The sequence below is a fragment of the Phlebotomus argentipes genome, unplaced genomic scaffold, assembly GCF_947086385.1.
Source record: "Phlebotomus argentipes unplaced genomic scaffold, Phlebotomus argentipes genome assembly scaffold_4, whole genome shotgun sequence".
In the NCBI taxonomy this organism is placed as follows: domain Eukaryota; kingdom Metazoa; phylum Arthropoda; class Insecta; order Diptera; family Psychodidae; genus Phlebotomus; species Phlebotomus argentipes.
The window spans coordinates 2684541-2706722 of NW_026776174.1; the positions used below are offsets into that span (position 1 = coordinate 2684541).

Genomic DNA, 22182 nt, shown 5'->3' on the forward strand with positions numbered 1-22182 from the left:
GCACCGTAGGCGCGAAATTGGCCCTTTATTCCTCTGGTTAATTGAAAATTGTTCGACTTAACTCGATTGGGAGTGAATCCATGCAACAATGGGCTGCGGATGCAGCATAGCGCCATAGCAATGCGAGTTAAATGGAAAATTAATGAAATCGATAATTTCAAATGCAATTGTCTCTACTTCACATTAAACAATTTGCGTGAAATTATTCTATTGCTCCAAAATCGACAAGGAATTAAAGTGAATTTTCACAGAATTTTTGGTTGCGTCGGTTGCATGCAATCGTCAGAAGCTTCCTCATTGCACTCGCGCCAAAACAACCTCACAAATAATCTTGACAATCTAGAAAGAACATTGTCCTTGGCCTTTACCCACTTTGCTACCTGTCTTCAGTGGCAACAAGAGACGCGCATAATCGTTGAATCGATGGACGCAAGGAAGAAGAATCACGGCATTGCTCTTGAGCCTCGAACACGAACACAATTTCCCAGGTAGGACAAATGGAGCCTTGAGTGGTGAATCCCATTCCCACGATGGCGACAAGGGGGCTCGCGAGATGACGCGTGCACACAAAATAATTGCCGTCAACCCAGCGGAAAACCCTGTAATTCAGTTGCGGTGGTATTATATTCGATTGCCAAGGGTGCATTTATGCGTGATTTATTAAAAGAGAAATGCCTCCAGAACTATAACACGTAGATATTACAGCAGAATAATCGATTGGCTAACTAATATGCAAATGCGGTAAATGCAACAAGTTGCACTCATTTGCCTTTTAATTTTTAAAGGCCCCACACTTTAGCCAAGACACACTCTGCCAGGAAACCTTACAAATGCAATCGCCTTCACTGGCTTTTATTGAATTGTCATCAAAACATTATCAAAAATCGCTGAAAAAATGCAATTATTCAACACGCTGATGGTCAAAGACACGCTCCTGAGGCTGATCCCACGGCCTATCGATCAACTTGAAGGAGAATTTGGCACTTTGGCTGTTATCATCCTCGAAATCCGCCGTGACGTGATAGAGAATGCCAGCAACAACTTGCTTCGTCGCATGAACAACCTTCTTCAACCTGCAAAAACGCACAATTCAGTACAGAATTCTTCATTTATGACTCAACTGCAATCTCACTTCAAATTCCCTCCAACGAGATTGTTGATATTTTCTCTTTGTTCCTCAATCAAGGCCAAGAATGTTTCATTAGATTCGTGGGCAAAATGCTTATGACCACCAGGGATTCCCTGAAGGAAAAATGCACAATTTTCGTCACTGAAAACATTCACAGGATAGTGTAAATTATGGAAATGCTTACTTGATCACTTGAGGGAGGATTTGCAGACGACATTCTCGAGATTCAAGTTATTCGATACCACAAAAACTTATCACAAAGAGAGACAATCAAACACTGATTCACTCCGTTGTTATTTTCCTCTTCCACTGCATTGCTGGCATGCAAGAAATTACACTGTTAGCAACAGACTGGAAAGATGAGCATTTTGAGGATTTTGAGTGTGATTGGAAGCAAGTTCCAACGATCTTTGGCCAAAAGAATTGGAAATTTTCCCACCCCTTTTTTTCCTTTAAGATTTGTTTCTGGATCCCAATATGTATTGGTAATCAAAGATTTCTGTTTTACCATATCCTGACTGTACAAATAATTTACTCTTATTTAAAGACCTCTTCTATTCCATTCTTCCTGCATGGTAAGCCGCGAAGTCAAGCGCGAAATAGGATAATAACATAAAAAACAGCTTTTACATGTCGCGTGCCTAGAAAAATCGTCATTGTGCGCCCCAATCGCCCTTTTGGCGCTATCGAGCGCGCCAAAGATGTTACAAAAAGTGGCAGTGAGATGAAATCGATTGGGGGAAAACCACAAAAATTAACGAGTTGGTAAATTGGCTGGAAGCGTGAAATCGGCACCCCCTATTGTTCTGCACAAATTGAAAAATACTTTCATAGCCAGCAACACGTTCCCATGCACAGGCCTCGCGTCCTCGCGTCCTCGCGAAGGGGTGAAGGCGCAAACAAAGACTTGGGTGCCCCACGGAGGCGCGATGTTTGGCTTTTCTTATCACCATGACAATGTTCTTAGCAACACTGCCAATAAACGCACAAATATTTTCCTCATCGATGTGAGAAAATCTGATTTGTCGTGACGAAAAATGTCTCACAAGTGTTCCGTGTACAGAAATTCCTGCATTCGCCCGCCCGTGAATCCGGCCAGTCGAAGACCAACGCCACACTATGAGCGATCGTCCAGTGCAGAGACGGCCACTGAGGACAGGAAGATTGAGGAGCTCCATGGCGGTGGCAGGAGTGAAAAGGCTGCGCTGTGTGAGGAGATTATCAAGGAAAACAGTGCCTTTCAGTCCCTCATGGATTTCTACACAAACATTCCAGGTGAGGGCATTTCAAGTGAATTCCAGGGGAAGACATTAAAGTTGTCTTTTTGTTCACAGACTACGGAGACTTGAATCACTTACCCGAAGCGGAATTCTATCGACAAATCGAGAGGCTGAAACTTCGTCAGGATGAACTGAAGAAGAGCTGTGGCGTAGATTCTCTGGTGGAAGAAAAATGTCAAAAGCCCAGCGATCCTCCAGAGGCAGTTTATGAGCAGAACCCAAGGGACTGCGACAGTGACTCCTTCTACTCCTCCATCCAGCGTCCTTCTAGTCAAAACCGCAGCAAAAAGTCCGGGAAATCCGTGAGAATCAACAGCGGCTTGAGCACTTTGCGATCTGACACAACTCACGGAAATCTCTCTGAGGAGGAGAAGAGTGGCAGAAGATCCAAAATGAGGAGCAAATCTGCGAGTCCCTTTCGCAACCAAGTCACTGTGCCGCGACCTTTTAGGATGACCCAGCGCGAGGAGGAAGAGAGAATGCTGGAAGACCTTATGATGTCCACAAAGTGCTTCACTCCGCGTGAAGAGAAGAAATCCGATCCCAAAACCTTCAAGGCCAATCCAGTTCCTCTAACATCACGCATTCCACTGTACAACTCCATCAGAGCCGATCAGGAGCACAAGAGCCAGCTGGCCAAATTGAACTCCTCCATAGAACTGCAATCGCAAATGAAGCCCTTCCATTTCACCGACAAGGAGGAACGCCCAAGGAGTCGATGCCTCAGCAGGAGTGTTTCTTCGACGAATCTAACCACTCCCGACACATCCAAGTCGTCCAAGAACTTCCGCGCCAAGCCCTGTCCCAAGAATCTCTTCAGCAACTACTTCTATAACAAAATGTGGGAGGATGAGTACTTCCGGAATCTCAACAAGAAAATCAGGGCTGAGGAGCTGCTCAAGATTGCCTCTTTGCCGCCTTCGATGGCGCGCAGGGAGTCAAAAACGCGGGGGGATAATCAGAGAAACGGACACACGCGGAGAAGCAGGAGACGGACAAAGAAGAGAGCAGCGAATAGGGAGAAAAGCCAGCCCATCTGTGATCAAGGAAAGGAACCCAAAGGGAATCCCGGGAAAGTAAGACTCAATGTGCTAATTATTTTAGGTGGAAAATTATATTTCGTTTCGTTTCTTCCAGTGCGCTGTATCGCATTCTGGCCATAGTTCAAATAGCTCATCATCATTCAGCTCCCCGATGCCAATCTATCCTATCAATCGCCCCAATCTGGCGGCCACCCTTCGATTCCAGCACTCGCGACAGAAATTGCGAGAGCTCAACAAGCCCGAGAGTCCACCGGAACACTTATCGAGGCAGCGCCACATGGACTGGGGTATTCGAAGGAATCCCGCGTGGAAAGCCATTTACTACGAGTAAGTTATCGGCATAATCAGTGTAAATGCCTCATTAAGCAATTATTTCAAATAACAGTGGCACAAATCTGGAAGATATCGCAGTGCGCGTCGCAACGAGAAGGGCTGAACAGAAGCTCTTGGTGGAGGATCACAAGATCAACATGGAGCTGATGAAGCAGCGTGTCCGAGCGGCTCCGCTGCTTCTCGAAGGCTCTACGTATTGGGGCCCAAAGGTCGGTCAGCTCAGTCACACCTGCGCCATAAAAGAGGATCCAGCGCCGCGACGGCGCCGACCAAACTCCACTGGACCCCAATCGCGCAACACTAGCAAAATGAGCTACTACTCAGACATGCGGAAGCCTTCGCGAAAGTGTCCCCACGAGGACTTGCTGTAGAGCCTTCGGAAGGGCAATAAAACACTCCTCTTGGTCATTTAGGAATCAAATGGTTGTGTGTATGTGTGATTATTACAAAAGATACGAAGTGCGCTTTCGAGGAGTTGAAATGTGTGTTAGATACCTTATGAAGGCGGAAGAGTGATGGTTCTCACTTCGGAGTTCATCTGCATGAGTCGCTGGTTGAGGCGCAGATTGTGATCTTGGAGGAAACTTATGAGATCTGCCTGCTTCTCCAGCAGCTCTGCCACATCAGCGTTTCGTTGTGTCAATCCCACCGAACTGCCACTGTCGAAGGAGCCTCGCATGGCGTCCGGCAGCGGCCTGGCGCGGTTGAAGCGCATCACCCGGGAGATGTAGGTGCCATGGATGACCGCCAGGACGCCAGTCTCCACCGCCGAGAAGATGCTCACGTAGACAATGGGCGAGAAGAGGCTCTGGATGCAGTGCTCGCCGAAATCATCGCCGTAATATTGCTGGATGAGCGTCTGAATCGCCATGATTGCCGTGTTCCACAAGGATACCAAGTAGAAGGGCACGGATTTGTGTACCGCAGTGGCTCTGTGAAAGTCGTGGAAGCCATTCATTCGCAATTTATCGTGATGATACTTTATCATGTGGTCGAAGAGCTGCAAAAGAACAACAAAGAAAGTGATTATGATTGATTCTGAAATGGGAATTTGGGACAAACTAAAATTCGAGCTCAGGAATGAAATTTCGTTGAGAAAGTATGAGTCAATTTTGTTAATTGTGTCAATGAACACCTGGAAAACCGGGAAAATCCAGAATAATCTCAAGCATCTGCAAACATTCCTTACCAAAGTCACAACCCAGAATATTGCTCTTAAGTACAGCATCAAGAAATAGGCTTCGCATCGCTGACTTTCCGGGAAGACAACAGCCATGCCCACGCCAATGAAGGAGATCAACGTAGAGACCAAAAGGTGGAAGCTGAGGAAGGTAAAATACGTGAAAATCTAGGAAAACTCATTCAAATGCTAAGAGCTAACCTAAAAACCGGGATTGTCTTGAGTGGCCTGAAATTATCATTGCCATTCTCCTCCCCAAGCACAGGTTCCAAGTCCATTGCTCTCTCTCTCTCTGTGTTTGTCCCTGAAATAGAGTAATAAAGAAAGTTCTGGTGAGGAAAATTCCCAGAAAATGCTCTGTTTACGTGACACTTCAGCAGCTTCTCTCTTTCGCTTATGTGATTCCCCGAATTTTAAGAGCTAAAGTAACTCACCTAACTTCTGACAACGCCTGATTTGTAGTTTATTGAAGAAAGCAACTCTTTACCACCCAAAATCTCGCCTCTGGGTTGTCTTTTGCGATGCGATAAAAAATTATGAATCACTTTCGTGAGCAAAAATAAAATTCCACTCGTCTCATCGAAGCCCGTCAAAACATTGAATTGGCATGATAGTTGCACTGGAAAGTGCATTTGTTGTGACAGTTTTCCAGCGGTTTTTGGCTGTTCAGCAGCTGCTCGGTTTCTCGGTGAAAACTCAATGATTTCCTGAGAAAATGGGCTTTCTCACGGTACTGAAGAAGATGCGACAGAAGGAGAAGGAGATGCGAATACTTCTGCTGTGAGTTTTGATGTGGAAAGTGGCTAAAGCATGTTGTTCTAACCTTTCTCTCTTGCTTTCCGGTCGCTCACAGAGGACTGGACAATGCCGGAAAGACCACAATTCTCAAGAGATTCAACGGGGAGCCAATCGACACGATATCCCCAACTCTGGGCTTCAACATCAAGACACTGGAGCACAATGGCTACACCCTTAACATGTGGGACGTGGGTGGGCAGAAGAGCCTCCGATCGTATTGGCGGAACTACTTCGAGTGCACGGACGGACTTGTGTGGGTGGTGGACAGCGCCGACCGGATGCGCCTGGAGACGTGTCGTGAGGAATTGAATGTGCTTCTCACTGAGGAGCGTCTCGCAGGCGCCACGTTGTTGGTTCTCGCGAACAAGCAAGATCTTCCCGGAGCTCTCTCTGCGCAGGAAATCAAGGAGATCCTCCAGCTGGACAGCATCGTGACGCATCACTGGAGTGTGGTCGGCGTGAGCGCTGTAACGGGTGATAAACTCCTGGGAGCTGTCGATTGGCTGATCGGAGACATTGCGAAGCGAATATTCACGCTGGAGTAAAATCGCTCTTGCTTCTTTTATCATATTTATTTTTATATAAAAAATAATACATAATACACTCCTAGAGACGAAAGAAATGCACAAAAGCGCAAAAAACTCAGCTTTTGCCGTTTATGTCACTAATTGTAATATCACAAGAGGTAGTTTTGTGAAGATGTAAAAGAAAAGACTGCTTAGACGCGCATTGTGTCCAGAATCCACTTCATGTAATTCGCCACGCGCACGTAAACGGCTGGTCTGCCATTGGAGACTCCACAGCTCTTCAGACCAGCCGACACGATGCCAAATTGGACATAGCGCTGACCACGGACGTTGCCTGGATACACGAGAGGACCCTGCAATTGATAAATGATAATGTCAGTGGACTGCCTTGAATTGCATTGCAAAACACGCGCGTGATTCTCCTTCTTGTCATCCATGAGAATAGAGAGACACACGATAAATTGAGCAAAAAAACACTGCGCAGTGACTGAAAAACAGTTAATTCCTGAGTCTTAAAATCTTTTTCCATGTGATAATTCAATTGACATTTGCTTCACTTAACTACTCTGACTATTTTTACAATTTGCCAACGCGGATGACTTAGTTTAGTTTACAACATTAAGGCCCACATTATCATGTGACTCAGAATACCGCCCATGGTTTATTCTTGCGGTTTGCAGCAGAATTTTTTAATGGTGAATTAATTCACAGTCTGTTTACACGATATCGTTGAGTCACATAAAGTCACCTTTTCAAGAGTGAAAGTGTTTTAGTAAATTTTTGTATTTTTCAATCGATATTGAACCACAAAGAAATCACAAATGAAAAATGTATCTTCAACATGCGGGCATTAATTGAAAATGTGTGATCAAGAAACCTTGTGACTCAATACACAACTTTTGCTGTGAATAAAACATCAATTTTGCATAAATTAAGTCTTGAATTAAGTGCTATTCTCTGATGATACTGGTTACAAGACTTGAAGATAGGTATTAAAACTCAGGGGAACAACCGATGGAATACCACGCCAAGTTGTGAATCACACACATTGCAAAAGTGGGCAAATATTGCGAAATTATAGCCAACTCACCCCAGAATCTCCCTTGCAAGTGTCCACGTTGTTCTCTCCGCCGGCGCAAAACTGATTGGGCGTCCACTGGAGGCTGAGAAAGACACTCTGGCACATGGAGTTGTCCACCACGGGCAGTCTAGCCATCAGCAGTTCACTGGACGTTGTCTGATTCTCCGTGGTGCCCCAGCCCATGGCCACGAGGCGATTCAGCGGCTTCCTCTGCAGCTCTCGCGTGAACGGCAGACACACTGGTTTGATATTCTCCCTGTTCACATCCGCACGATCCTGCAGGCGAATCAGGCCGATGTCATTGGCGAACTTGGGAGTGTTGTACTTGGGATGCGGCAGCAGCAAGTCCTTCAGGATCTCCTGAATTGGCGGTGCGCAGATCTCCTCATCTCCAATAAGCTGGCAATCCGGATCAGAGCGATCGTCGTAGTCTCCCAAGACCACCGAGTACACATCCACTCCGCTGCGCAGACGAGTGATGCAGTGCGCGGCGGTCAGGACGTAGCGATCGTTGATGAGAGAGCCTCCGCACCTGAAGCTCAAGCCACCGGCGTCCTCATACCTGATCCGCGCCATCCAGGGATACTCGAAGAGAGCGGCCTTCTCTCCAAAGGCCAGTTTATCGCCCAAAATCGGGCCGCAAATGGTGTTTTGCAGGAGAGAGAGATTCGGATGACTGGTGACGTCTGGTGGCCCAGTGGGAACCTCATTCGACACCGTATTCTGCGTGGTCGTCACTGTTTGGATTGGAGACGTTGGAGGAGAGGAACTTGTACTGGGACGGCGACAGCAAACCGCAGGCTAAAAGAACCAAAAAAAAAACAACATATAATTGAATGAAAAATTGACCTTTCCCCGATTTTGAATACACGCAGTAATAAATTAAGCGGCACACACGTGTTTTCAATTTTTCAAAACACCGAAAACACCTCAAAGGCAGAGAAAGAGAAACGTGTGGAAACGCATCAATGAAAAAATATAAAAGCTTCTCCCAAAAACACATCTTCTCTGCACGTTTAGTGGAGTGACGAAAAAAAGGTGACGACCGCAGGCGCGAATCCAAGATGTAATAAACATCTTTGTCGTCATCAATGGCCACATGTGGCTCAGAAAAATTACTTGGACAATGCCAAATGGCGTTTTTCGTTTATTTTTCCGCCACGCGAAAGTCAATTTTGGCACGTAGCGCGATAATTTTTGGCTGCAGAGTAAACAAACCCATGGCAAGAGTGGCCAATGCAAGAGATTATCAGAACAATTAAGGTCAAAGAGGAGAATTTGCCAGATTCTTCCTTTCCTCGTGTGATAATTTCTGGAGGCGTTTTTGTGCACGAGTTTGCCAAAAATATTATCAAGCTATTAAAGATACATTAATGTCTTCTCGGAAAAAAGGCCCCAATTTACAGCCCAAAATGAGATACTTTACTAAAACAACTAAAAATGTTCAACGCTTTACATGCCACAGAATATAGTGTAATTACTCACGCAAGAGACAGATTTCCCAAAAACACATACAACTGATCTTGAAAAAAATTTAACTACCCTTTTTAAGTGTTCTTGTATTCTACATTGATGAAAAAAAAAATATCTCTAGGAAGATAGAATTCACAGAAAAGTAGTGAGAAAAATACTTCCTGAGATTTTAGATTGAAATCTCTTGAAAACAAGTGCAAATTGGTTTTATTCTTCAAAGAAAAAATCCCACATATATGAATAAAAATTAATAATGCCCGTTTAGAAAATTACTGCAGCGCATTCTCACTTGGGTGTGCCAAATGCAGAAGTAGTGAGTTGATAAATAAGCAGAATGGAGGATTCATTAGAAAATGCGCTGCATTTTAAAGTCAATTAAAGACCAAAAATTATTATTTTTCTATGTGTGTAGAAGGAAATATTAAGATGCAGATCTCTACAGTTCAAATATTTGACTCTTCAAGCAAAGACAAAACATCTCTTTTTTTTTCGAGATTGTCTCGCAAACAAAGACAGAATGGCATTTCTTGGAATTTCATTAACACATTTCGCAAAGAGGGAAAAAATCTTTAATGCATCGGACAGATAAGTTCATTCACTTTCTATCTCTCCACTTTCTGGGCATTTCTTGATCGTGTGCGTGTAACATTTTCTCACTCTCTCAAGCATGCTCTAAATATAGATACACTGGGAAATCTCCAGCAACGTTCTGGTCTTTCCCAACATGCGCGGATCGAGAGAGAAAAAACTCTGATAAAACTGTCCTATCTCACTAAAGAGGTAATTGTAGGTCTTCACACAACACACATGAGGTCGCGAGGAGGGAGAAAAACGTATTGAGTCGCGCGACGAAATGTGGCCAACCTTGAGCTATCTTCACGCATCGGATCTGCGATGGAGGGACTCACCTGGCCAGTGGAGTGGAAGCACTGGAGTCTCTGCAGGTATGTGACAATGTTGGGCGGCAGCGGACGTGGGGCATTGTTGAAGATGCCCAGGATCGCCGGGCACTCCTTCACGGGCGTGCAAGCGGCCTGATAGCCCTCTGGAGTGGTGCACACGTCGCTTTCTAAAATGAAAAAAAAATTGAATAGAAGAACATGGGGGATTAGATGCGTGTCAATCTCCAGGTCACCATCGCAGAAATCGTCAAATTAGCAATGCGATGGGGGCAAAAAATTTTTGAGAGGAACACAATAAAACCAGTTTGGAAATTGGATGGTCTGAAACATCGCTCGGACAACCAGTTGCTGAGGTCAGGAAAGGTGTGAAAACAGTGTGTGATTGGAGGAAAAAGCGCACTTACGAGAGCGAACAGCAGCGAGAATTGGGAGGATCACGATAAGTTTTAGCAACATTTTCACGCACTTTTATCTATCTCGTCAGGGTGAGCTTCTTGGCAGCGGCAAACGAAGCGATTGAATGTCTCGCGACGATTGAATGTTATAGACTGACTCGGACGCTGGACTGTTGACGAAGTGACTCCATCCCGAAGTGGTGAGCACACTTTTAAGCTGGCTGGCAGTCTCGGTGGGGATCCAGCGGAGTCCACAGCGGAGTGAGACAGAGAGTGTGCCTTCGGTTGCGCCGAGAATCTGGAAGAGATGACACGAGAAGAGATTACAGCAAATGAATATGGTAAAATCTGACCGAGGCATGTGGGTAATCCCCGATTCAATTGAAAGAGCCCAGAGGTGCATATCGATTTCCCTCTCTCTCTCACTCACTCTCTCTCTCTCTCTCTCTCTGTCTGATTGGTGGCGAGGGAAGAACTCCCCATTGACCTGGAAGGAAAAGAATTCGCATTAAGGCACTTACAAGTGGCACATCATTTACACACCTTTTTGCGTTGTGAGGAAAAAACACTAGTAAATTCCCCATTAAAAAAAAAACACTCTGCACAATTAAGTGAGGAGATTCCCAACGAAGAACGACGGGGACAGCAGAAAAAATATCACAAGTCCACTGATTTTACTCCTCATTGTGTATTTTCTCTCATCATATCTTTTAGTAATAAATTATGCTCCTCTGTCGTATTTTTCTCTTCACTTCTCACATGTATAATATAAAACTACAAATGTTAAAAAATTAATCAAAAATCAATATTCTTTCTCCTCTTTCGTCAATCGAAAAGGTGCTCAAAGAGAAATCAACTCTATTGTAATACATAAAGATATTGAAAGAAAAAAACATTCAACTAATCCTACAGTTAATGTTAACTTATACGTACAATTTCCTCTCCACTGCAATTATATTCTATATACTATCAATTTATCTCCGACAAAACACTTTAAGCAACTTTTCACGTGAATATTCTTATATCTTCATCTCATGTTCAGTTAAATTTTGAAGCTAAATCTGATGTGAGTACAAAATTAAACAATTCCTCATCTCTGCCACGCTTCACTTATCTCCATTCTCGAATACAAATATTATTGTTTTACAATTATTGTCGATATACAAATTTCCATGCAATCTTTTCTTCTCACTCTGCATTTTAAATGTTTTCTCTTCTACAGCTTTAAACTTTGCCATCTATCCAATGATTAAATGCAGATTAAAAAGTTCGAGTCGAAAAATTTTGGTAGAAAAATTCAATTGTTCAGCAGTATAAAGGGAGAGGTATTCATTGATATTTCTTGGAATTACACTTTGGATTAACAAGTGACCAACTAGAGTCTACTTTCTGGTATAAAAAGAACGAAAAAACTAGTAAGAGAAGCTAAAAATGTATGTGTGAAAACTCTTATTCACTTCCCCACTCATTATTTCTATCTATCTATCAATATATTTTGAACGCGTGATTCACTCAAAAACCACACGCGTAGTAACAAGATAATAAGTATATTTCTATTTTATTCATAAGAAGAAATGTATTCTTTCCGATATAATATTGAAGCTTTTTGAAATAGTCATCTGTCTATATGCGGACACAGTGAAGGGCTGAAGTTGAAGACTTGGCAGTGCATAAGATTTCGGTTTTTTTTCTCGGATATAAAACTTCGCTAATACTCTTTTTCAAGATGAATGAAGTTGGATAAAAACTGTATTTTATGATTATTTCCTATTTTTTGTTTGCCTATCACTGTATCTCAAGATTATTGTTATTCTTCGAAATTGATCTTATTTACAAGATAAATATGATTGTATAGTTTGCATAAACTCCTTTGTTTTTTTTATGTAGCAACTATTGTTTGATAAATATTGGTCAACTTATGTCCATCTCGTCACAATATTTTCCTTCATTGCTATGTTACTTTATAGAAAATTGTACTGATTTTCGAGCCTTTGTTCTGCACAGTCCGTAAAAAAATCATATTACAATTTTAGAAACCATCATTCTTAAGACAATAAAAAAAACACAATTAATCAAACTCTACAATATTATCTTCTTATAGCATATTGGTAAAATGTGTAAAACAAAACTAAGATCTGGATTATTTCATACAAATTTGTAGATTTTGCGCATGTTTTAGAGATAAAAAATTTGTCTATCTAAAATGTAGTCAAATATTGGATTTGTTTCTTTTCTTTCTTAAGGAGAAAATTTTCTGTACTTCACCATTAAAATTGTTCATCATTGCACAATCTTACTTTCTATATAACTTTAAAATTGTAGCGCAAATGTTCCTCACTTTAGATTTAGCATTCTCGAAACTATGAACAATTTATGTGAAAAAATTTCCTTATCCTCTCCCTCAATTGAAGGACTTTCTCATAGCATGCATTAATATGTTTACCATGTGAATTGCTCTACAAGAATAGGAAATACCATTGAGAAGAGAATCCCCGAGAAAATTCCTGTTATCAACATAGCAGCGGCAAACATTCCAGCTGTTACCGCATATCGTGGCTCTACATATTTGGATGTGTACATCATCGCCAAGGAGCTGAAACACCACCGGCAAGTGTTATCAATTTTGGGTCAAGCGTTTAGCATATTTTATTCACTCTCACCTCAAGTATCCCGAGCTGAAAGACATGACAATGGCAATGCCCCAGTAAACATAGTCGTTTGTAATGTAGACAGGCAGAATTCTGTCAATTTTCAACGGATGATAGTTGCAGAAGAGGAAGAGGGGCAGGAAGACAGCTCGCAAGATCACCGGCAACACGAGATACTTTGGGCTTGGCTGAAAGATAGACAATCACATTTATTTGTACGTCATTTACGGTCAGTTAAAAATCCCGACCTTCACACACTATCAAAAAACTCACCCAATTAATCCAAGAGGTTATCAGACTGCCCAACATGGCGCACACATTAAATGTGAGGAAACATGTCACGCTCACAAAATACTTTTCGGGAAGGATAAATCCATCGTCACTCATCTTGATATCAGAGTGAACAGCCGGAAAGACGGACAGCGTGATGAAGAAGACGAAAAAGACATTGAAGAGCTGTGGGAAGCATTGTCTGAAGATCTTAAAGTACGGCGGTCGTGCATTCACATCCACACCAGACGACTTGCTCTTCTCAAACTCCTTCTCCTTCAGCATCTCGTGATATCTGTAGAATTTCTGCAATAACAATTGTCACACACACACATTAGTTGCATTCTCCGCGCCCACACTCAATGGCATCAGCAAAGAAAAAACTCACATTGAGCGGCAGAGCGAAATACGTGTCGAAGCATATCAAGAGTACAAACATTGCGGCGATAAAGTAATAAATTGCTGCAGTTCGCACGGATGATGCAAAATTTTCACTCAATATTGAGATGATGGCGGTAAAAGTGCCACTGATATTTGATCCGAGAACTACAGCTCCAGTGTACTTTATCGGCAATTTCGCCGCTATGCCATAAATGGTATTCTGATACACACCACCAGCCACTGAAAGAAGGAAAGAAGCAGTGAAATTTTAGCCGCGCATCCACCAAATGCACACCGAAGGAGACTCACTGTTCAGAATAACGACAGACACCATTGTTATCCAGAAGAAGGCACCGGGCCATGCCGATGAGTCAATCATGGCGAGGGCAACAGTTAGAACAAATATGATCACTTCAATGAAGAGACTCCAAACGATGCGACTCGTCAAATTGCCCCTGGAAATAGTAAGGAAAAATCAACATTATTCACAGTAAACAGACAAAACGGACAGAATGTCAGTCAACATCAAAGAAAATCTTGTTCAGCACATTGAAAGTGTCTAAATTAATAAGGTCGTGATAGTAAACAAAGGCTCTTATCAGTGATTAAAGTACAACTATATTTTGCTTGCAGTTTAGAAGCAAAAATTGCAAGATTACATCGTGAAATATATTGCCATATTATGTGAAGTAGAAATTCCCATTGTATTTCCTGACAAAACCAATCATCATCTCATCGCAACGCATCTCGCAGTTTCGTCTCTAACATTTAGCATCGCAAAATAGGTTGAAACAATACGTCTTATACATATTTGCCGACACGCTTCTAAAGATAATCTCCCGTGATGTAACGCAATTTTCAGCCAAGTCATCTGCATTAGACCTATTTTGATAAGCTTTGCGCCTCTTTGGCGATGTTTTTTTTTTAATTCGCAGCATCTCTACAAGACACGCAATGTTCTTGGCATTCTTGCAGATGACAAATCATGGAAATATTCTAGCGAAACCATTTAAGCAACATGTTGAAATGCCTTGGGAAAGCCGTTCGTAGGAATTCCAGAATCTAAAAGCCATTGCGTTAGGAATTTCCCTCGCTTCTCGGATAAAAAAAATTAAGTTTTCTATGTTGTCAACACGTGATAATAAAAGTCTATCATCTGATAAATCCGGAATATTTGGTCAGTTTTTTTTGGTGAGGAAAATTCAAAAATCAGTTGTAAAACTCTCGGGGTTTTTTCACTTCTGAGAAGATCCAAAACCACAAGTTGGATTAAATCGCCGATGTCGGGAGTCTCTTGAACCCATGATTCATGATATTACGATTTATAAACGAACAGGGTATCATTAATATGATATTAATGATTGCTGACTCAATATTTATGAATTATTTACAAATGTCGCAAGTGTTATAATTTGTTCTTTCGTCTGAAGATTTCCCAATTAATTGTTCTCAGAATTAAGATGCAGCTTCTCTCATTTATCTTTCTTGTGTCGATGTTTAGGAATAAATTTCAGATAAACAAGTTCTGAGAAATTCTGATAACGCGAAGTGATACATTTGCAGAAATCATCCACACATTGTGTGTTCTGTTGAAACTCACCCAACTTTTATGAAAATGTTAATCCAGTTGAAGAGCAAATTGGGAATTTGCGCTGCAAATCCTAAATATGCTAAGAAGTTTGAAGCATAGTCTGACTGCATTCCAGTGTAGCTCTCTGACATCTTATAAGACACAAAATACTGCAACGAGAGAGGCGCGTGATTGTTATCATCATTGAAATTGTAGAGCATGTTTGTGGGATCAATTTACCGATTTGGCAGTGATAAACATATTCCAAGGCATTAAGGTACCAATACCATGAAGAACGAGTGTTAGAAATACTAAATAACATCTGTCATTTGGCGGATTTATCTCCATTGTGGCGCGTTCCATAGTCATGCCTGTTTGCAAAATAAATAAATCAAATTGGTCCTAGTTTGATGAACGTCACTCACATTTTAAACCATTTCATCACACATTCTCTCTCTCTCACTCTCGCTCAACAAATTTGATTACACAGCGCAGCTTCTTGTGGCGCACATAAATCAAGTTATTACTTTTTCGGCACTGTCGCCCCTCACTTACCTTTGAAATTCAATTCATCGTTTGGCAAATTGCTCTCCTCCCAGGCGGGCGTTAGACGAACTGGCTCATTATGCGTGATAAATGGTGTTCTCTCGACTTCTGAACTGCCGTCTAGAGGAGACATTTGTTCGCCCCCCAGAAAAGAAATAGAAGGAATGTGATCAGAATTGAGGCAAAAGGCACGTGAATATGGCAGATGATTCACTATTAATTGCAAAGACAAATAAATTTGATCAGCGAAACATGAGGTAAAAAGAGAGTTTCTCTACACTTCTTCTCGTCTCTCCTCTACACACACGTGAGATGGAAGAAAAGAAAAAACATAAGAGAAGAGAGACCATCGAACAGAGAGACATCCACAGTAGAAAAAAAATGTTTACAAAATAATTAAACATTCTTTGTCGATATTTCGTGAAAGTGTTATTTATAGAATTCACTATTATAACGTAATTTTTACGGCTTCCCATCTTCTCTCACTTGTGAGATATACAAAACAATCTCATCTTGATTGATTTTCACTTTCATAATATCGTCAACTTCCCCAAAAAAGTTACAAATCACAGTCTTTTAATTATTCTTTCTTCTCTAAACAATTTACCAATTACGAAAACACAGCTTAAAATCCTACAAAAAAAAATTCCTTCTTTAACTACACTCCACCCGAAGAGGCGCTAGATGAATGGAAAATGGTGCTTCTCGTGCTTCTGCACGTTAGTGTGCATCTGAGAAATTTCCAGGGGAGAAAATCCACACCAATACATCATCTCCTTATACATAATTTCACGTTAATAATCATTTCAATCAAAAACACTCGCAACGGTAATTAATGTCTGAATAATGAATACAGATAATTTTAGTAATAACTACCAACGATTTTCATGTTAGACAGCATCTTACCACCACCATTAGTTCATGTCAGACAGATTGCTATTAATAATAAATAAATCGTCACGTTCAATAAAAATCGTTACAACAAATTGATAACAACTAAGAGCGTGTGCAATAATAGAACGCTTAATTAAGGAGATTACAAAAATATCGCAAATTCATAATTCACCCTTCTTGATAAGGTATTATAATGTGTTTTTTAGTACCACTCGTAAAACATTTTACTTTGATAAGTATTAAATAGACTTATGAAGCTATATTTAGCTCTGTGAAGCTTCTGAGAGCTTAAAAGTGTATTAAGAGCATTAAGAATATGATTTTTATATCAAAATAATGCACATTATCTCTTCAAATCGCGCTATCGAGTGTTTTTATAAATGATTCAATATGTTATAAATTTTTTCAATGTCTGACAGAGTATTTAAATACGAGACGTAGATTTTTTTTCTTCTATTCTCATCACACAAAAACACCAATAAAGAAGTTGAAGCGTTGTATTTCCGCAAAAACATGACGAATTTGACTATAATGGATTTCATGGCGTTGAAATAAGAAGATAATTCTCGTTCGAACTTTTGTTTGCAACTATTTGCACGTTTTGGTAATCATCAATGGAACAATTTATGGTTTCCAAACAAATTTCAATTGAGCATTTTCACCAAAAATACTCACAATTCCCGAGAAACCACATATAAATTTAGAATAATATAAACTGCAAACTACAATGATTCAACAAATGTTCAAGAATAAACATAGAAATAAGAGTTCTTTAGATGAAAACTAAATAATAAACAGTCTAGGAAAAGACATAGAAATTTAAGACAATGTTCCTTACTTAATTCGCGTACAATAAAATATCCAATTTCCCTGACGGTTTGGTCTGCAATCAAAGAAATACGAATAGAGACAAACGGTGTAATGGAAAAGTTCAAATCTGTATTGATGAGTGGCCGTTTTTTTTCTTTTCCTTCTTCTTTCACAAAAATCCAGTGACTTCAGTTGCAATTGCTGGAAGGAATTCGTGAAATGCGTCTAAATGTCTCCGTCTCAAGACCCTAAAAGCTTAAGTCACACTGCTTTCAACACACATTCTTTTCTCCAGTATTCAGCACTTTTCCCGATGCCTAGACATTTTTTCTCCTTGAATGCTTCCAAGCAGTGGCAAATGCTGATACAAATTCTTTCCGCCATGCCCAGCATTTTGCCATTATCACTGAACAAACATTGCTTTCGATAAATGGCTTCTCTCTCTTCAATTTCACTAATGTGCCCTTATGCTTGAATACCATTGTATGCCATAAGATTGACTCGCTGAGAAGAGAGAGGAAGTCCACACAGAGATAGAGAAAAATGCAACTTTTCTACTCACTTGGAACAATTGTTGCGCCTCCATTTGTTCTCTGTCCCGCCAACAGGGACTGCTCCTCTTTTCGCGGCATTTTCTGCATTCTAATGGACTGCTTCTCCCCCCTTCTTGGATAACTCTTATACTTTTGCGTTCCGTTCACGCCAACAACGTCTCCTGATGCTCAGCCTTTCTTCGTGCTTCGAAGATGTGCAATTTGTCTGTCTCTGTGAAGAGAGGAAAGAAATTTCTACTGCAAAATTATATTAGATAGGAAAAACCAGATGAAATTATTCACTTCACGCAATATTACTAAAACTCGTGCAAAGCCATTTATAGTAGGATAATTAATATTTGCGCTTTTTATAGCTTGACACTGTGTGTGTGTGTGAAGAAAATTACTTGTTCGCAGAAGATGCGCGCTGAGTAAATTAACATTTGCCTTTTAATTGAATGAAATTAGAGGAAAAATCCAAACGTCTCTTAGTCACACGGAAAAGCTCTCCTATTGACACTTTCAGTGGCAAGAAGAGACTATTGCAAATTGCGATTTTAACAACATGCCCGAGTTTCTCTCGCAACCTAAAGATAGAGATTCTCCCATACTTTGACACACAATCATTCCAGAGAGGGTGAATTATTGCTCAGCGCACACACAAACTCTTCCCTCGCGACAGAGTGAAGCTCCTTTTGAGAAATTGAGAGCGAAATTCACTCACATTTTCACACAAACACCCGCCAAAATGCCCCACAATTCAGCGGAGTTCAGCAAATCTCTGTTTAGTATCACTACAAATTGATTGATGGCAATTCATACACAACTTGAGACCTTTCATCAATTCACTGACTGTAATTCAATTGATCGCGTCGAGACACTGTTTTGTCAAAAGATCCACGGAGAGAGAGCACTGCCCGACAATTTGCATAAATGCTGTGCCAATTAATTTGCATTTTGTCTCACGCCACACTGTCTGATGTGGTGATATTTTCGTTTGCGCCTTTCTCAGCGTTCAATTCAACACCCTCCCATATATTGTCCCATCGCCTCAGAATACATCTCACCATCAAACAATATTCCCCATCGACAAGACACCAAACGTCACGACACTTCAGGATTGCCCCTGAAAAAAGTGCTTCGAAATAAATCACAGCTTACGTCCAGATAAGATAAACTCTTGGCTGACCAATGGAAAAGTCGCTCCTGAATTAAGCAATGAAGGAAGGTTGCGGTGTAACTGGTTAAATAACCACGCGAATATTATCAAATTGATACTTTATATAGCCAGATAAGATTATCAATATGAACTCTACTCTCCACACAATATTACACAATAAGGCAATTATAAATGAAGCACGTGAAATGCGCCGAAAGATTGTCAATTTCGAGAAATATTATGCTAATTCTGCATAATAAAGTGCTAACAGGGAAATTTTACTCTCAATATTAATAGCACGAAATACACATTAAAAATATATATTGGCTTTAAACACGTTAATTTACTAGTGATTCCATTCAGTTCAACGACAAGGGATGCTTGAATTTCATCTCTACGCACTTAATGTGTTAAATTGAAGCGCAACCAGAAGGTTCAAGAGATTAACTAAAACGTGGATCATAAGATAAATCAACTGCGCAAGAAAAATCCAGCACAGAAACAAGCAAGGTCGTAAAATGTGAGCTATCAAATGTTTTGTGAAGAGCAATTCGAGTATGACTTCAATCAGTTGGGAAATCGGAAAAAATGCCCCACTTGATATCACACTATTTTGCACTGAACGCAGTGAACTCGCTGCGCCGGAATTAAACTTCCAAGGAGGCTCTTGAGAAACACCTCAAATCTTAAACAATCCTGAAGTGATAGCGGAGTCCTGGCACTCTGGAGCACACTGAGAGGGTGGCACAGTGTTGTGCGGCATAACGATGAAAATCCATTAGAGATATTTTCCCCACTTGTCCGGGGCTTATTTAAACAGCTGTCCCAGCACTTTTCCCCACACTTCCGCCAACTGGGAATATCAATAGCATTTGCGGCTCAGGGAAAAAAAAATCCATTGCGTGATTTAAATCACAATAAACGTGGATGCACAATGAAAAGAAAAAGGTCAACGATTGTGGACAATTACTGCTGCTACTCTTTCTGCCACTGCACCATTGCGACTGCGAGTAATTTTCTTGTGAATGGAGCGCCCTTCTGGAGCACCATTTAAGCCAGCCGGAAAGAGGAAAAGGAGGAAAAAATGACTGCTTTTGAGGTTAGAGACCCCTTAAGTAAGACTTTTCTTGCACTTGCAGGAGCATTTTTCACCATTTCACACCACCATCTTCTCTTCTCTTACGTGTTAAGCGCAAATAGAGATTTTTTACGCATTAATTAGGAACTTTTCTCACGGAAATTACCACTTTTTCTCCGCCTCACCTAAGAACGAGCGACGTCGGGAAATCCGGCTCCACTGATAAAACTAAACTGCTTCAACCACGTTTTCTGGCCAAAGCCCGAAGCACATGTTTCAATTCCTCTAATTCGAGTTATTTTGGATCACACATTGAACTCCTCGAACGTCTTTTCGCGACTTTTCATTTCATCATTGTAAAATCTTCCCTACACACACAGAAAGCCAACACAACACACTTTTCTCATTGGCCAATTCACAAGGAAAAACACAAATTTACATGCAATGTAAATAAACCGTAGCAAACTTTGTTCAGGCACACCCACAAACACTTATGAATTGATTTACTATTTACTAGATATTTATCAATAAATTGATAAACTAATGGAGCTGCATTCTGGTGTGTATGTGAATGAAAGTCGACATTTATGCAGTGTCTCTGCGCGTAGCGACGAACTGATATTGTAAGCGAGCGGAAATAGTTTTAAACAAACTACTTTTAATGCGCTTTTACATTAGTTGTTTATTGAAAATTTCCAAAAATAATTACTTTTCTTCTAACTTTAGAAATCTAATTTAGGAATAAAATATGAGTGCATTGAAATCTTCATATTTTTAAGAAAAAAAATTTCTTCTAACAACTGTGAAGAGAATTTTTAATTATGTGTTATCCGATAATCTTCATACAACGTGTACACATTCGAATACCAAAATTTATTTTAATACTCAAATTAAGTGTAAAATTGATAAGATTACATGTAATTTTCATGTGGTTTTCACAAGAATCATAATTCCAAGAAATCTCCAAAAATTATCGCACAATTTTCCCAATTATAACTCCAATCAATTCCCACCAGAGGCGCTCGTGACGGGGAAGAGGTGTCAAAATTTCTGGAAAGCGGCCGGTTTGTTTACATTCGACACGATGGTGACCACAAAACTAGACGAATTGCAGGAATTCTTCAAGACCCACAACAAAGTTCGCGAGCAGAAAGCCCACACGTCAAAAGTTCATTCCGTGGGATGGAATTGCGATGGAAAGAAGCTCGCTTCCGGCTCCTTTGACAAATGCGTGGCGATTTTCAGCCTCGACCGAGATCGTCTGGTAAGCAAGAAAGCAACAAATCCATTGCGAATCCTCATGATTTGTCTCTTTTGCAGAGCAAGGACACCACGTACCGTGGGCACACGGGATCTGTGGATCAGCTGTGTTGGCATGCAGTCCATCCTGAGCTTCTGAGCACCGCGAGTGGAGACAAAACAGTGCGAATCTGGGATGTCCGGGCAAGTAAGTGTGCCACAATAGTGAACACAAAGGGAGAGAACATCAATATCACCTGGTCACCGGATGGGAACACCATTGCCGTGGGAAATAAGGAGGATCTGGTGACCTTCATCGACACACGCACTCACAAAATCCGTGCCGAAGAGCAATTTGGCTTCGAGGTGAATGAAATCGCCTGGAACAATCGCAGTGATCTGTTCTTCCTCACCAACGGCCAGGGATGCGTTCACATACTCAACTATCCCAATCTGGATGTGAAGGACATCCTCAAGGCTCATCCAGGCACCTGCATTTGCATAGAATTCGATCCGACCGGAAAGTATTTTGCCACAGGAAGTGCAGACGCGCTCGTCTCTCTCTGGGACGCTGAGGAATTGTCGTGCATTCGGGTGTTCTCGCGACTCGACTGGCCCGTGCGCACCATCTCGTTCAGTCACGACGGCAGACTCCTGGCCTCCGCCAGTGAGGACCTTCTAATTGACATTGGAGACACGGAAACTGGGGAGAAAGTAGCCGACATCTCCGTGGACGCAGCCACTTTCACAGTAGCTTGGCACCCCAAGCAGTACCTCTTGGCTTTTGCGTGCGACGACAAAGACTCCTGCGACAGGAGACGCGATGCCGGAAGCCTCAAAGTCTGGGGATTTACTGAGTGAGAGGAATTTATCAAATTTCGCTTACCATCTCCTTCTAATAAACTTCCATGAA

General features: G+C 41.3%; 7 protein-coding genes across 12 annotated transcripts; 3 read left to right on the forward strand and 4 right to left on the reverse strand.

Annotated features, from left to right (window-relative positions):
- Positions 1-641: 641 nt before the first annotated feature.
- On the reverse strand, positions 642-1464 carry LOC132257832 (uncharacterized). The gene is made up of 3 exons (XM_059754871.1): positions 1314-1464; positions 1133-1242; positions 642-1073 (listed from the first exon to the last, which is right to left on the reverse strand). The coding sequence occupies exons 1-3, from the start codon at positions 1344-1346 to the stop codon at positions 902-904; spliced, it is 315 nt and encodes a 104-aa protein (XP_059610854.1). The 5' UTR covers positions 1347-1464; the 3' UTR covers positions 642-901.
- A 702-nt stretch (positions 1465-2166) lies between these two features.
- On the forward strand, positions 2167-4169 carry LOC132257889 (protein FAM161A). Its single transcript, XM_059754934.1, has 4 exons — positions 2167-2404; positions 2464-3485; positions 3547-3779; positions 3838-4169. Exons 1-4 carry the CDS (start codon positions 2167-2169, stop codon positions 4154-4156), a joined length of 1812 nt encoding a protein of 603 aa, XP_059610917.1. The 3' UTR covers positions 4157-4169.
- Positions 4170-4186: 17 nt separating this feature from the next.
- On the reverse strand, positions 4187-5558 carry LOC132257463 (transmembrane protein 192). Its single transcript, XM_059754374.1, has 4 exons — positions 5400-5558; positions 5167-5269; positions 4975-5107; positions 4187-4785 (listed from the first exon to the last, which is right to left on the reverse strand). Exons 2-4 carry the CDS (start codon positions 5241-5243, stop codon positions 4282-4284), a joined length of 714 nt encoding a protein of 237 aa, XP_059610357.1. The 5' UTR covers positions 5244-5269; positions 5400-5558; the 3' UTR covers positions 4187-4281.
- Positions 5559-5599: 41 nt separating this feature from the next.
- LOC132258666 (ADP-ribosylation factor-like protein 2) lies at positions 5600-6322 on the forward strand. Its single transcript, XM_059756070.1, has 2 exons — positions 5600-5745; positions 5819-6322. The coding sequence occupies exons 1-2, from the start codon at positions 5681-5683 to the stop codon at positions 6306-6308; spliced, it is 555 nt and encodes a 184-aa protein (XP_059612053.1). The 5' UTR covers positions 5600-5680; the 3' UTR covers positions 6309-6322.
- A 156-nt stretch (positions 6323-6478) lies between these two features.
- LOC132258663 (serine protease grass-like) lies at positions 6479-10350 on the reverse strand. The gene is made up of 4 exons (XM_059756066.1): positions 10151-10350; positions 9753-9913; positions 7381-8172; positions 6479-6643 (listed from the first exon to the last, which is right to left on the reverse strand). The coding sequence occupies exons 1-4, from the start codon at positions 10200-10202 to the stop codon at positions 6482-6484; spliced, it is 1167 nt and encodes a 388-aa protein (XP_059612049.1). The 5' UTR covers positions 10203-10350; the 3' UTR covers positions 6479-6481.
- Positions 10351-12414: 2064 nt separating this feature from the next.
- Positions 12415-20618, reverse strand: LOC132258661 (equilibrative nucleoside transporter 1). 6 transcript variants are annotated; one of them, XM_059756060.1, is made up of 10 exons: positions 20216-20618; positions 17823-18025; positions 15566-15676; positions 15251-15381; positions 15041-15180; positions 13750-13895; positions 13448-13680; positions 13063-13365; positions 12802-12977; positions 12415-12734 (listed from the first exon to the last, which is right to left on the reverse strand). In XM_059756060.1, the coding sequence occupies exons 2-10, from the start codon at positions 17899-17901 to the stop codon at positions 12581-12583; spliced, it is 1473 nt and encodes a 490-aa protein (XP_059612043.1). In that variant the 5' UTR covers positions 17902-18025; positions 20216-20618; the 3' UTR covers positions 12415-12580. The 6 variants fall into 6 exon arrangements, with proteins under 6 accessions (XP_059612043.1, XP_059612046.1, XP_059612045.1 ...); XM_059756063.1 differs by having other exon boundaries at positions 17823-18051; XM_059756062.1 differs by having other exon boundaries at positions 20197-20618.
- On the forward strand, positions 19948-22130 carry LOC132258664 (THO complex subunit 3). Its single transcript, XM_059756068.1, has 3 exons — positions 19948-20051; positions 21047-21294; positions 21351-22130. The coding sequence occupies exons 2-3, from the start codon at positions 21115-21117 to the stop codon at positions 22128-22130; spliced, it is 960 nt and encodes a 319-aa protein (XP_059612051.1). The 5' UTR covers positions 19948-20051; positions 21047-21114.
- Positions 22131-22182: the final 52 nt, after the last annotated feature.

What these genes read in the sequence shown, in the direction of transcription:
- LOC132257832 (XM_059754871.1), bottom strand. Translation starts at nt 1,346, where the DNA reads ATGTCGTCTGCAAATCCTCCCTCAAGTGATCAA. An exon ending in ATCCTCCCTCAAGTGATCAA is followed by an intron (nt 1,243 to 1,313) that starts GTAAGCATTTCC and finishes TTTTTCCTTCAG; the next exon opens with GGAATCCCTGGTGGTCATAA. An exon ending in CTCGTTGGAGGGAATTTGAA is followed by an intron (nt 1,074 to 1,132) that starts GTGAGATTGCAG and finishes GCGTTTTTGCAG; the next exon opens with GTTGAAGAAGGTTGTTCATG.
- LOC132258661 (XM_059756060.1), bottom strand. Translation starts at nt 17,901, where the DNA reads ATGCAGAAAATGCCGCGAAAAGAGGAGCAGTCCCTGTTGGCGGGACAG. An exon ending in TGTTTATCACTGCCAAATCG is followed by an intron (nt 15,181 to 15,250) that starts GTAAATTGATCC and finishes CTCTCGTTGCAG; the next exon opens with TATTTTGTGTCTTATAAGAT. An exon ending in GTCTGTCGTTATTCTGAACA is followed by an intron (nt 13,681 to 13,749) that starts GTGAGTCTCCTT and finishes TCCTTCTTTCAG; the next exon opens with TGGCTGGTGGTGTGTATCAG.
- LOC132258663 (XM_059756066.1), bottom strand. Translation starts at nt 10,202, where the DNA reads ATGTTGCTAAAACTTATCGTGATCCTCCCAATTCTCGCTGCTGTTCGC. An exon ending in GCTTCCACTCCACTGGCCAG is followed by an intron (nt 8,173 to 9,752) that starts GTGAGTCCCTCC and finishes TGGTTCTTTTAG; the next exon opens with CCTGCGGTTTGCTGTCGCCG. An exon ending in CTTGCAAGGGAGATTCTGGG is followed by an intron (nt 6,644 to 7,380) that starts GTGAGTTGGCTA and finishes TATCAATTGCAG; the next exon opens with GGTCCTCTCGTGTATCCAGG.
- LOC132258666 (XM_059756070.1), top strand. Translation starts at nt 5,681, where the DNA reads ATGGGCTTTCTCACGGTACTGAAGAAGATGCGACAGAAGGAGAAGGAG. An exon ending in GAGATGCGAATACTTCTGCT is followed by an intron (nt 5,746 to 5,818) that starts GTGAGTTTTGAT and finishes GGTCGCTCACAG; the next exon opens with AGGACTGGACAATGCCGGAA.
- LOC132258664 (XM_059756068.1), top strand. Translation starts at nt 21,115, where the DNA reads ATGGTGACCACAAAACTAGACGAATTGCAGGAATTCTTCAAGACCCAC. An exon ending in GCCTCGACCGAGATCGTCTG is followed by an intron (nt 21,295 to 21,350) that starts GTAAGCAAGAAA and finishes TCTCTTTTGCAG; the next exon opens with AGCAAGGACACCACGTACCG.
- LOC132257889 (XM_059754934.1), top strand. Translation starts at nt 2,167, where the DNA reads ATGTCTCACAAGTGTTCCGTGTACAGAAATTCCTGCATTCGCCCGCCC. An exon ending in TTTCTACACAAACATTCCAG is followed by an intron (nt 2,405 to 2,463) that starts GTGAGGGCATTT and finishes TTTTGTTCACAG; the next exon opens with ACTACGGAGACTTGAATCAC. An exon ending in CCAAAGGGAATCCCGGGAAA is followed by an intron (nt 3,486 to 3,546) that starts GTAAGACTCAAT and finishes CGTTTCTTCCAG; the next exon opens with TGCGCTGTATCGCATTCTGG.
- LOC132257463 (XM_059754374.1), bottom strand. Translation starts at nt 5,243, where the DNA reads ATGGACTTGGAACCTGTGCTTGGGGAGGAGAATGGCAATGATAATTTC. An exon ending in AAGACAATCCCGGTTTTTAG is followed by an intron (nt 5,108 to 5,166) that starts GTTAGCTCTTAG and finishes TACCTTCCTCAG; the next exon opens with CTTCCACCTTTTGGTCTCTA. An exon ending in TATTCTGGGTTGTGACTTTG is followed by an intron (nt 4,786 to 4,974) that starts GTAAGGAATGTT and finishes GTTCTTTTGCAG; the next exon opens with CTCTTCGACCACATGATAAA.